This window comes from Patagioenas fasciata, chromosome 1 (genome assembly GCF_037038585.1).
Source record: "Patagioenas fasciata isolate bPatFas1 chromosome 1, bPatFas1.hap1, whole genome shotgun sequence".
Classification (NCBI taxonomy): domain Eukaryota; kingdom Metazoa; phylum Chordata; class Aves; order Columbiformes; family Columbidae; genus Patagioenas; species Patagioenas fasciata.
In genome coordinates, this window is record NC_092520.1 from 29,966,603 (window position 1) to 29,979,489 (window position 12,887).

At 47.0% G+C, this 12,887-nt stretch overlaps 1 protein-coding gene across 3 annotated transcripts in view; it reads left to right on the forward strand.

Moving 5' to 3' along the window:
• The first annotated feature begins 2,682 nt into the window (after window positions 1-2,682).
• Window positions 2,683-12,887, forward strand: part of TMEM272 (transmembrane protein 272) — a 28,944-nt gene continuing 18,739 nt past the window's right edge. The window contains exons 1-2 of one of the 3 annotated variants that reach the window (XM_065862422.2): window positions 2,683-3,040; window positions 6,633-6,712. In XM_065862422.2, coding sequence (XP_065718494.1) covers window positions 6,710-6,712 — 3 coding nt within the window. In that variant the 5' untranslated portion in view covers window positions 2,683-3,040; window positions 6,633-6,709. Of the gene's footprint in view, window positions 3,041-6,377; window positions 6,478-6,632; window positions 6,713-12,887 lie in introns of those variants that run through there. The other 2 variants (XM_065862237.2, XM_071805301.1) reach the window with 2 other exon arrangements.

The window sequence follows — 12,887 nt, forward strand, 5'->3', positions numbered from 1 at the left end:
GCATGTGATAACTTGCTGCACTGACAGCACTTCTAGTTCCAGTATTTTCCTAACGCCACTTAAATTTTCCTTTAGATCCACCAGAACCAAGCAGCCTAATGATACCCCGAAGCGTCACTGTCAACTCCAGCTGCACTTGTCAAAGGGACTCCTGGTCCCCATTATTTTTTGTCATCATCCTCTTGTGATGATTGAATGTGATCATTTCAGGGTCCCTATAGGTGGCCATTAAACTGCTGTTAAGTTCATATTGATGATTGGTTTCCCCTGTATAAGCAGAGTATTTCTTAGCAGATAAATATACTCTTATTTTGCCTTGAACAATGGAAGAAATGAAATGTACCCTGAATTTCTTTCCCATGGGCTGTTCATATTGCAATATACGAAGATAATTTATATAAGAAAATGTAACATTCCTGATTATATGCCGCATTTAAGAAATCAGTCAGACTCTTCCAATTTGAAAAGAACAAAATAACATAGGAGATGGGAGACTATTTTTATGTCGATTTTGACTTCTAAGCAATCAAGTTAGTAGAAAGTCCTGTAGCAAAAATAAGTGCAATCTGAAAATGAAAGACAGTATGTCTATAGGGCCCATTCTCCCTCCGCACTAATGATGAAGTAGCCAGGAAAATCCATGTCAAGGTGCAACTTCTTCCAAAAAGGCACTTGGTGAAGGAATCTCAAATGCACGCTATGGGAGGATGTAAAAATCACTCCTGGTCTGAGAGAGGGCCCATGTTTTAGGAGACCATGCTCTGGCTTGAGCTTTTGGTGGCAGCATTGCAGAACCACTTTGCTCAGCTCAGCCCAGTCGCCTTAGTGGTCACAGGCAACCCAAATCTTGCCTCAGAGCTTCGTGGAGGCTGAGAAAAAGCACCCCAGAGAAGGCAGTGACATGGGAGACAACTGAAATCCTCAGTCATGTCCCATGCCAGACACCGGCCTGGGAACAATCACAGCAAAAGCAGCTTTCTCTGAGCGAAGAAGGAGCTTTATTAGACTGTAAAAAAGAAGAACCTGGATCACAAAAAGCTGAGCTGTCTGGTTTGGTCACTCAGCTGGTGTATTTCAGTCTTTTCCTGCTGTGAATCTTCAAGCACCAGTGGAGAGCATCAGAATCTTCCAGAAGTGTCCCCCTGCTCTCTTCATTGAAGATACAGAGGAGCCAGGTTCCCTGTCTAAGTCCTCAGATGAACCCCTGCTTAAGTGCAATGAATCAAAACTGTAGTCTCATTCTTTGCTTCGCTGCTGAACTTCCTCAAAATATATCAGGCTTCCAACACTGGACCTGAAGACACACTGGCAAAATATCTGTTTTTCCATCTGAAATTATCTTGCTTTACAGCTGCAGAATCAGCTCTAGTCGGGATTTTACCCCTTTCTATCCTTGCCGCTGCCCCATGTTCTGCATCTAACACCTTTCCTAGGAATTGCTTCTACCTCTTCACATGGAGCTGACAGCTGATGGAAATGAAAAGCTATTGGTGTGGGAGGTTGGAACACTTTTTGAACCACTGCTTTCAGTCCTGGTATTTCCCACCGTTTTATCAAAAAGATCTAATAATATTTAGTTGTCTTTGCACAGTGCCAAGTCCTGCAGCAAGTCTCCTTGAGCCACACAGCCCTCTCTGAGGCCCCATATTCTGCATAAAAGATGTGACCAGAGGAGCCAAAACAGAAAAGCAAAGACTTCTATTGCATGATGGTTTATATGTTAAAAACCTTAGTTTGGACCAAGGAGGTGTGGCGCAGCCAGCGCTGCAGGTGTGGTACAAGTTTCCTACTGCTCGGCGTTATCTGTGCTGAGAACAGGAGCATCCAGGGGATGAAGCAGAGGGAAGAGCTCAGTATTTCACCTCTGTCACTCTGCCAGGCTATGGAAAACAGGCACTCACATAACCCTGTGGTCAGTGCTTTTTCCACCACACGTGGCCACACAGCAGGGAAAAGCACACGAAGTATAAAAACCAGCACATGCTTGTGCCTATGCGCATCTATTTTGCTGACCCAGTGGCATGCAGAGTTCCCTATCAAATGCCATCCTTTTCCTTCCCTTTTCTTAATGCAAGACTTTTAGCACTGGGAGTGATATTGGTGAGGAACTGTGCAAACCTGAGAGCTGAAGGTGGAATTGTTCCTCCTGAGCTGGAGCAGGCACTTCCTCAGATCCCTGACGGTGACTAACGCAGCAGGTGACCTTTTCTTTCTTTGCGGAGCCTTTCCAAAAAGATTTGAAATATATGTCAATCTTTATTAATGCTGTCACTCCTCCCACAGAGGTGCTCTCCCTCAAACCCCTTTTCTCTGTACAGAAATAAGGGCTTTCCAGAAATTGATGCCACACCTATAATTATACCTGAGATATCAAATTGGCACCTGTCAATGGGAAGGTAATCTAGCAAGTAACCACCTAACAAACAGACTGGCCAGGCTGACACGAGACATATCAACTAGCCAACAGTTACAGTTCTGTATGTGGCAGTTTGCAAAGAGCTTTGTCAACTGATTGATAGGAAGCGGGGGAACCTGCGCAAAGAATGAGCTGAGTACTTACCATTCACTACTGATTCCTGAATTAATGACTTATTTTATTTATTTATTTATTTATTAATAAAACACTTTGCAAATGAATTTTTTTCTTTTTTTTTTCCTCTCCAGTACAGTCACAGATGTGTGGGGTCCTTTGCTTCCCCCTGCTGACACCCTGAAACGGCGCAGGGTGGGCTGTGGCTCCAGCCAGCCGTGGGAGTGGGGAACCACTGAGGATGGGCTCTGCCTGCCATCTCTCCCGCATCCCGCAGCTCCCCCCATCCTGCTGCCGAGAGGGGTGCGAGCGGGCGGCCAGAAGGAATAAGAGCAGCTGAGGCCCCCCTGCACCTCATCAGGCAGGGTCCTGGGGAGCTGAGTGCGGTTCTGGAGTCCCACCAGAGAGGACTCTCCCAGACGGATTTCACTGAAGGCTGGGTTCAGCGGTTTCTCAACCTGGTCTCCCACGCGCACAAGTGAGGGGATTCGGCACCCACAGCTCTCTCAGGTAAGAGGGATTCGCTGGGAAGTGGATGATGTGCTGGGATAAAAGCCAGTGTGGGGCTTTGTGGCTTGTTAGGAAGAAATTGGCTCCGGAAGAGGACTTTGCTCTGAATATTTTAGGAAAAAAATAAAAATAGAAACCGTCCCCTCTAGCAGTCTTTAGGGAAGTGACATTGCTCTAGAGAGGCTTACTGGCCCATATGCACCTACTATGTCCCAGCAGGACCCCTTGTTGAGTGGTAATCAGGGTTTTAAGAAGCCTCAGTGACTCTGCCCTCTGTGTTCATCAGTGCAGCATGGGGCACCTGAAGCCAGGAGTTCGCTTTGAGAAGACTGAACACTGTAGGAAAGGTGTGGAGGTGACTCTTCTTGTATGGTGGGGCCAATGGGATGCTGCCTTTAGGCTTTGCTGTGGGTCAGGGGTGGACCAGCCGGTCAGTGCTCCTCCTCTTTTGACACATATAACTTACACATTTAGGGTGAGAATAATGACCAGAAAAATAGTTCAAAGCTAAAACTGGCTGAAATAAAGAAGGAACTTGGTTGGAAGGTGCATGTTACAGGGGCTTATCACTGCTGCTTGTCAGGGACAAGGAACTGAGTTACAAAAGAAGGCGGCGATGTGGGACACAGTGTGAGAGCTGGGTGGCAGCAGCCAGCACTCTGGGGCAAACCTGGCCCCTGGCTGAGAGGGCACTGAATGGGGAACTGCTGGATGAGGTTGGGGAGGCAGGGGGATGCTGTGGCTGTGCTGGGGCTGGGTTGCAACCTGCCACCCCCAAAAATGGCTGTGCAGAGAAGTCCCAGCCTCCTGCAAGGGGCTCAGAAATTTGTCCTCCCCTTGCTGGCCGTTATAACACAAGAGCAGGTCCCTTCACCTCAGGGAAATGACCCCAGGGAAGGACTAGTGGGAGGATGTCCAGAAGCCGGCTTTGGTCTTAAACTTTTTTTCCTAGTTGTGGCTGAGTTTTCTGTTTTGCATGGGACTTTCCCAACCCACCAGCAAATCAGGAGTGGGCACCGTGCAGCAGGACACCCATCCTGCCTCTGCATGCCACCAGTCTTCATGCTGCACCATTGTGGTTTTCTGTGAGTTTCAGCAATGGTTCCCCCATTTCGACTGGGAGACAAAACCATTTCCCAGCTGCCTGTCTGCTGAACTGCACTTTAGCACCCTCATGCATTGGCACACAGGAAAAAAATTCATCTTTAACACCCACAGCAGCTTCTGTAGAATCACTGAAGGGCTGGGGGAAAGGCACAACATCTATTTATCCAGCAGATAGAATTACTTCTCCGAAGGATTTGTCAGTCTTGTAGGAGCCAAAGCCAATGTCTGAGGAAGGACTGAAACTATCACCTGGTGGTTATGTGTGTTGTGTCCTTGTATGAACACGTTTTGTGTGCAGCCATCATGAATTTGCTTTCTTTATCTCACCTGTTAACACAGCCAGCACAGAGCTCTGATTCACAGTCATTTCTGGGCTCCATCACTAGGTGGTGACACGCTCCCAGATATCAAGTCCTTCTTCACTTTGCTTTTTTTCCTTTAGTGTAAAGTAACAGCAAATTTAGACAAAACATATGTTTTACCCCCCGCTTATGGAAATAAAGCTTTCCCAACCACATGCAATTCTGCTCAGGATAATTTGGTATTTGGCCAATTGTTAATATGGCATTGGTTTTGTTAACATGGTTTCTCTAAGAATTACTGCTATAAAAGTAATTCTAGTCATGAACATTTATATAAAGACTAACATTACGGATCTTTTTGCATAATTTAGAACATATTTGTCAGTAGCCAACAGCATACTCCGAATGAATGCCTGTTTGTGCACTTTCTAGGAACAAATCTGCACCAGAAGTTTTCCAAGTTTAAAACTAATGTGTCGTTTGTTTGTGGAAACTACCATTTTTCCCTCCTCCTTTCTGTTTTCCCTGAGCATGCAACAGTGCTCATTTCCTTCCCTAAAATATTTGTCAGTAGTTGCAGCCCAAAGGCACAGTAGTTGCTCTTCCGAGGAAGGTTTGGTGGCTGGGATGAGGAGTACACACTCCCCAGAGGTCAGGCACTCAAATGTAATCTCCATTCCAGTCCATCGTTCAGTGTTGACGGAAATGTCTACCAGGATTTGCAAGGCTAATTACGGCAATTACACCCACCCATCAAACAAGGCTCATGGCATAGTAAGAAGATGAGAGCTGGAGAAGGAGAGCTAAAATTCATGAGACACCTGATGTGACGATGCACACTAGAAACCTGGATATAGATCTTGGTGGCTGGCTGCTACATGCAGGTGTCTCAGCATGGGTTAATGACCCAGTGGGATGACCATGAAAGCCTCGGTCCTTGCTATGTGCTCGGCTGCTCACCAAGAGGTAAAGCCAGACCGGCCTCTAAAACAGCTGCCACTGCCAATGTGTAAGGAGCAAACCCCATCCCATCCCTCACAGCAGCAGAGGGTCCTGTGCTGCTGCAGCTCATGGGTCTCTGGGTTTGTAGGAGAAAGCAGGCTCCTAGGAGACAGCCAGCACTGCTCAGTCACATCTGGTAGGGCTTGGACATGCTATGGAGGGGATATGGCCACATAACAGCTGGGTGGTACAAGTCTGTCTTTATTTTCAATGTGCGTCTGGAGCCCTGTGGTCCCTAGGAAGTTCCAGGTCAGGTTGGGCTCCACATTCCATGATGAGAAATCCCACCAGAGTGAGTTTCATGTCAGCTTAAAATATTGCTCTTTGTTCATTAGAAAAATTAGAGAGGCTAATTTGAGGCATTTGCAGAAATGCAGCTTCCCCTGTCCCAGCCTCCTCCGCACACACCTTTGCCTGTCACACAGCTTGTGAGGGTGGCAGACCTCTGGTGACCCTGGCCAGAGACTGAGGCTTGGAGTGTGTGTGTGTATGCATATGTCAGCTTTCCACACTCCCATTGATGCTGGATTCTACTTAACTGTCTGGTGCTGTCTGACGCCCAGGCACTGGATGACTTGCTGGTTGCTCATCCCTCACCACACCTTGTAAAAATTCTTCTCTACAAAGAGCTACTTTCTAATCCAGCTGCTTTTTCATCAAAGGCATCTTGTTTCAAGCTCCCCGCAGTTTTTATTCTATGTTCCTCTTTAGAATCCACCTCGATCTTAAAACTATTTTCATACTCTCTCCTCCCCTTTTCTTTAATTCATTTTTGCTCACTAAATAATTTTTGCAGAGGCTTGTGTAGTGACCTTTACCAGTTTCACTAGGTTTTCTTATATAATAGATCATATATTTGTATTATTCTTATACACTTTGTCCTGCCCCAACTACAATCAAAGTCAAGATAGATCCTTTTCCAGGAAGACAGGATTAATACTTCTCCCCCAGCCTTCCTGTGACCCCAAAGCTTTGGAATCACCATCAGGAACGCTCAAAGCTGCTGGACAACACACCTAACTCCAGGTATGCCACACTGACAGCTGCTGTCCGGATTTGTGGATGCTTTAGGTTTTCTGGGGGATAGTGAAAGCCTGCTGAAGTGTGTGAGTGACTCTGAGCCAAGACATTTGCCAGTTAAAGACATTTTTCCTAACAATATTCACTTCTGTACCCTACAGAGACCTCAAAAGGTGCTTTACAATGACAGCCGGCCTGGAGAAAGCCTGCCACCGGTGCATATCTAAAATTGCCAGCAATGGTAAGGTACTTCTGGTAGTAATTGCCTTTCGTACTTACTTTGTACAGCCCCACCGCTAAGCCAGGTATATAAAGAATTATTTCCTGGGTCATTTTGGGCATTGATGGAGCACACAATAGTAACTGTATCCTGACAGCACCTGCGGGCTGCAGTATCTGGATCATAGCAGACAACTGTAAAATTTCAAATACTAACACAACCAAGTACCTAAACAGGGGCTGCAGCAGACAGCCTGAGCAATACAGTGTGTTTGTCTCCTGTTTTCTGCACGTGATGCATAGTCCAGCAGAAATACCTGCAGAAAAAAACCACGTGGCAAGCAGCTGCACAACCAACCTGGGAAAGCTGCGATTCCTGCAAAGCAAAACTGCTGCCAGTCCACAAGCTGACATGGGAACATGATGTTGGGGACAGAGTATGGTCAGGAATAGCTCCCATTCCACCCAGATCCATTTGGGGCAGGGTCTTCTTCCCTCCGCTTGCCCGGCCCATGGCACGCTGGCCACTGTGGGTGTAGGTAGCCCTCATAAACGGCCACGTGTTGTGGGTAGGAAGCATCAGTGACCTGAACGGAGGTCTTCGCATGACAGCCCGGGCTCACTCAGGCTTTAGAGCAGCTGTTTTGTCCAACCCAGGGTGGAGGATGAGGAGGGGTGTACTGAGCCAAGGGCTCCTGGGCTGATTGAGCAGGTGGGTTCTCACTCTCTGAGGAGCAATGCAGCAGAAAGCTGACCTGGGCTGGGGACCATCCAGGCTGCATGGAGAGGCACAGCAGCAACACATTTCAGGGGTGGGTTTTTTTAAGACTGGGGAAGAAATGTTGTTGGCAGGAGGTTAAAATCCAAGGTTTTTAAAGCAGTTTATTCCCACTGACTACATGTCTTTTTCACTCTGAGTCGCAAGTGCCTTTTGCTTTCATTTCTAGGCAGTAGCAATTTCTAATTCCACTCGAACATGAGAAGAAAATGCTTTGACCGCTCACCATAACTGACACTTCACCCACACTCATTGCTGCATTTGCCAGTCCAGGGCTGTTGCCTTAGGAATTTTATATTCCTGTTTTTGGCTTCACTTTAAAGGCTCTCAAAGTCCAGAACAAACTTTTATTAATGATTAAGCCCCTTAACTCCTTGCTGCCTTACAGCCCTTCAGAGGAAACCAAGCCGGGGGACAGACAGCCCTGGCCTGGGTTCAAACCAGGCCCACCTGCAGGAACCTGGCACGGGTAGGGAAGGACATTTTCTGCCCTACTTGTTCATGTTCAGCCTTGCCCCAGTGGACAGGAGGGCTGGGGACTGACAAACATCGAGAGGTGCAGAGCATATGGTGCTCTCATTACACCCCATGTCAGCCTCCAGGAGCGTGACTTGGCTGGCATGGGTTCCCTCACACCCCACAGAAAGGGTGGCACGCAACGGGGATCTGGGCCTGCTGGTGAATATCACAGTAAAAGAAGGCAAAAGCAGTATTTTCTCTGTTTTTTCTTCCTACCAGTTGCAAGAAAACGTCACTGTTCCCTACTAGTATTAAATTGCCACTGGGATTTTAATGACAACAGAGAAAATAAATTATCTTTCTGATTTTTTTTTTTTTAAAGAACAGGGTTAGTTCTGATCTCATCTATACTCTCCTACACCAGGAGCTTCCTCTTAGGTATCCACAAAGTTACACATGAATGAGTCAACTCAGAAATACTGTTCCAGGAAATACATTATCTTTAGGTTTTCATTACATTTAAGTTCAAAATCTGCTCAGCTTTAGCTATGGATCAGCTAGTACATCCAAAATTGATTTTCTGTTCATTTAAATGCAAACCCTTCCGAAGTGCAGTGACACTTAATTTCACTTTTTCTCATCTCCCTGTGTATATTTTTCAAAGAGCATTTCAGCACAGCCCCACATTTGTACCTTTAATTAACTGACCAAAATAAAACAAAGGCCAATCCACTACCCTGGGTCTACTGCAAAGCAAACTGGTTGCTCTTCATGTAATGCCCAAATCTTGTTTAAGAAGTAGGTCTGGAAATTAATTACAAGGGGCCAAATCCAGAACCTAGACCATGGCATAATTGTAGTTCAGTAGTTAGAGGCATGTCATAGCACTCAGACAAGCCACTCTGCAATATTGTCTAACCCCGAAAGTACCTACCTCTATATCTACATCTGCATCTCCATCTACATCCTCCTCATCCTGAAGATATTCAGATTACAGGCATCTTCTTATTCTACACTAGATAAATTTTTATCTGATAAAGGCAGCATTGCTGATGTCAGTGCTGGAACCTGGAACTTAAATCTTAGATGTTGCAATTCTGGCATAGCTTATCTGGGTACCAAAGTGCTTTTCCGTGGTGACACAAACACGTCTAAGCAGTGATGCCACGCAGCAAACAGCTGGTGGCCCTGAGCTTGGATTTGGTCTGCAAGTCCGTTTTATCACACTTTCCCTGCCTCCTGTGGTGGCTTTGCACTGGGACTGGAGACCTCTGTGGGAGTGGCTGTTCCTCAGACTGAGCCACCCAGCTGCTGAGTATCTAGTCTGATCAAGGAACTGAATTACCCCAGGGGTGGAATTCCTGCCATTCGTTCCAGAAGACTATTCCATCAATATATCTCCTTGCTACGGCACTTAGCCTCATAGGCAGAGCAATCTTTGTTTCTGCTCAAGTTCACTGCATGTCTTTAGCTTCATAGCTCTTTGGAGCACTCACAAGTCCTTTTTTGGCTGCCCAAACCTCGTTGTTATTTTCTCTCATTTGACCATTGGCTGGCCAAGCTGAACAGATTTCATTCCTTTCCTTCAAAGTTAGTTCATTCATGACTTTTCTGCATATCCTATCTGATGTGGCAACATCTTTCTGTCACTCAAAAGCCCAGAAAGACATGCCGTATCCACAGCTACTAAAGCCATGGGCAGCCTCGTCCCTGGTCTGTAAAACATATGAGCTTGCTGGAGCTGGATCCCCAGAGAGACCCACTGAGACTTGCTCTGCCCCTGCAGCACCCACACACACTGCCTACTTTCTTCTCACCAAGTCCCTATCGATACTGCAGGGAATGCCTGCAGGTGTTGTGAGGAAACAAAACATGGATGAAAATACCCACTACCCTTCTGCACCCCAGCCTGTTGCACTGCCAGTGTCCATGCTGCTGTATGGCACACCCTGACACTGCTTGCCAAGGTAGTGCACTACTACCTGCATCTGCCTCAGGGCATGATCAGTCAGTCCCCAGGCAGGGCCAACTGACCCAAATTTGCTCACATCCACACTACGGAGAGTCAGCCCCCTCAGAGCAGTGCTCCCACAGGGCAGCCACAGGGCGTACTGTGAGTTTACACCCACACTTTTTGCTCCTCAGGCTTGTTTGTGCAGATAAATCCTGGGGCAACAGCAGAATCTGTTTGGAAGCTGGTAGCATCTCATTAAAAAAAAAAAAAATCTTTTTTTTTATCAGGAACTTAGCCTATAGAACAAACAGCATTTGGGAGTGACGGTAGTGTATACAACACTTCATTTATTATCAGAGAGCTTGTGACACACTCTACTGAGTATGTTGCACTACAGCCGTATTAGCAGACTACCTAAGAAGAGTGGGTAGGTTGAGATTTATACTCATAAATCACTTCTGGAAATCCCATGAGGACTCACTCCAAGAGAAAGAAACTTTTCTCTATCTTCAAAGCAAACAGGGACAGCCTGAACTGATCTGAAACTTCCAAGTGCTGGTAAAAATCATGGCCGCAAAATAAAGTGTGAGGAGTTTACAAGTGAATTAGTATCACATCCAATATTGCCTCCAGATCTGTCCCGCATGTCAGAGGACAACTCACCTGCAGTGTGCCCTGAGGCCAGTCCAGGGACCAAAGGAGCAGCAGAGGGAGCGCAGGAGAGCTGCAGTGTGGGGGCAACACTGTGGGAGATGTAATGGCTCAGGCAAAGAATAGCAGAGAGACCACGACGTACAGCCATAATATAAATGGTGGCTTCAAGTTTGTTTACTTCTGTGGGGAGGCCATGGCAGAAGTAACTCAGCTAAATAGCAGATTTACATTAGCTGACTGTCCTGCTGGGCAGGAGACACAAAATCTGCACCCCCGATCTGATTTTTGTGCCCACAGATTTCAAAGAATGTGAAAGATATACAGCCACTTACTCTCCTCTTCCTCTGTTGTGATCCCAGACACAAGCTTTCCCCTTCACCCTTTTCGCAGCACATTCGGACTCACTCACTCATGCCTCCCAAAGCAGGACTTCACCAGTGCCCCACCACACACTGCCCCAGCGGTACTGAGCAGGGGGCTCTCCTGCCTGGTGCCCTGACATCAGCTTTGCTGAGCAATGTCCTTCTGAGCCATGCCCAGTTGTATTTTTAGAGACTATCAACCCTTTCTTGCTGCTTTTTCTAGAAATGGGTCCAGGAGCTTTTCTGACCAGCCTATGAGGTGATATCACTGACTCAAAAATATCACAGGTCCCACATGTGAAACTGCACAGAGAGCAGCAGACTCTCTGCAGAGCAGTGCTACCCTGCGGCAAATACCATTTTCTTGAGTAATTTGTCTTTGGACCAGAATGGGGCAGCACAACCCAGACAAATCCAGGAAGAGGTTGTGTGTGTCTCCACCAGGCAGCATTTCTGTGAAATCCCCACATGTTTCGGGGAAAACAGTCTTTAGTGCTGCTAGTGGCATTGAGAGCAGCTGCAGAGCTCTGCCAGTTGTGTAGTCAATTGTTGAGAGTCTCACTTTGTTAAACATGGACCTGGAAGCCTTCCCAGACTGTGCATCTGCCCCTCCAATTCGAGACCTAAGAGGCTGTAGCTGAATGGGGAGATAATGAGTAAATACATTCCCAGCGACTGCTTTGGGAGGGGAATTAATGAACCATAATCTTTTTCTCTCGAGCTGTGAGTGGTCCCTACCTCCCATTTCTCCTCTCCAAAACCAAGCCGTCAGGTAGATGCTAGATGTAAGCAAACAGACACCTGTGTGTCAGATACACAGCCCCACGTGTTCATGGTCCCCCCCGAGCCTTTTACAGAGCTTACCACAGCGTCCCTCCCCAGGGTCAGACAGACCATGTGCCGCACAATAAAGAAATTACATCCTCCTACCAGGCTGCTTGTGGGTGCAGCAGCGGCAGAAAAAGGAGGTGGCTCTGAAAGCGCAGGCAGAGAGGTGACGCTGCTCCGAGAGCCACAATGACAGGACTTCTGGCAACACCAGTCAGTCCATGTAACTGCTGTAGACCTGAACTGCACTATTTTGGATACCAGATAAAGGAGTTGCTCAGGCTGTGGGCACTATCTGCAGGTGATACTCACAGGTGGGTTGGGAGCCCAGGTCAGCTACAATACCATTGCTTCCGAGTATGAAAATAATAGTCTAGATAATGTAACAGCAAGAGGACTTAGCATGAAATGTGACATGTGGTGAAAAGGGAGGCTCTAGGCTGAGTTGTTCTAATGAGAGGCTGTCAGCATTTGAAAGAGCTTAGTCAAGTGTAGGACACTATTCAAGCAGGGGAAGAATTTCTGTACTGTGCAGCATTCAAGAGACAGGAGAGCCTGAGCAAAAATGTGTGTGTGTGAGAGACAGGCCAACGGAGAGAGGAGGAGGGGATGGCATAAAGGAACACAAGAGCTTTCTTCAGCTCAAAATATCTTCAGTCTCTACCAATTCATAGAGATAACAAACATGCTACTTCTGAGAAAGAAAGATGTCTCTCAAGCGCTGAAGTGTCAGATCCTTGTTCTCTGCTGAGAAAACATGAGCAGCGTGTGGGGGATGGTGTGCTCCCATGAAAAGTGTCTGCGAGTCAGAAAGCCTGGTAGATCTGCCCTGAATTTTTATGCTTCTCCTGCATCCTCTGTCTCAGTTTCTCCTGTAAAATGGAGGCAGCGATGTTTCCTTACCCTGAGGGTGATGCTTTGGTGGTGCTGCAGAGTGTCCCAGAGTGGCACTGTACGCAGGGTGCTGGCAGCGTCCCCAGTCCCACGTGGTGAGGAGGATGCCGGCCACCTTGCACAGGCTGCAAACCAACCCCAAATGTTTGCTCCAAGATTTTTTTCATAAGCCTCCAAAGAGTCATCCTACTCCTTTTCTTATCCATGCCCTTCCCCTCTGCAATCTATGCCCACCTCTGCTTATCACCCTTTTGCTTCCTTAAGGCAT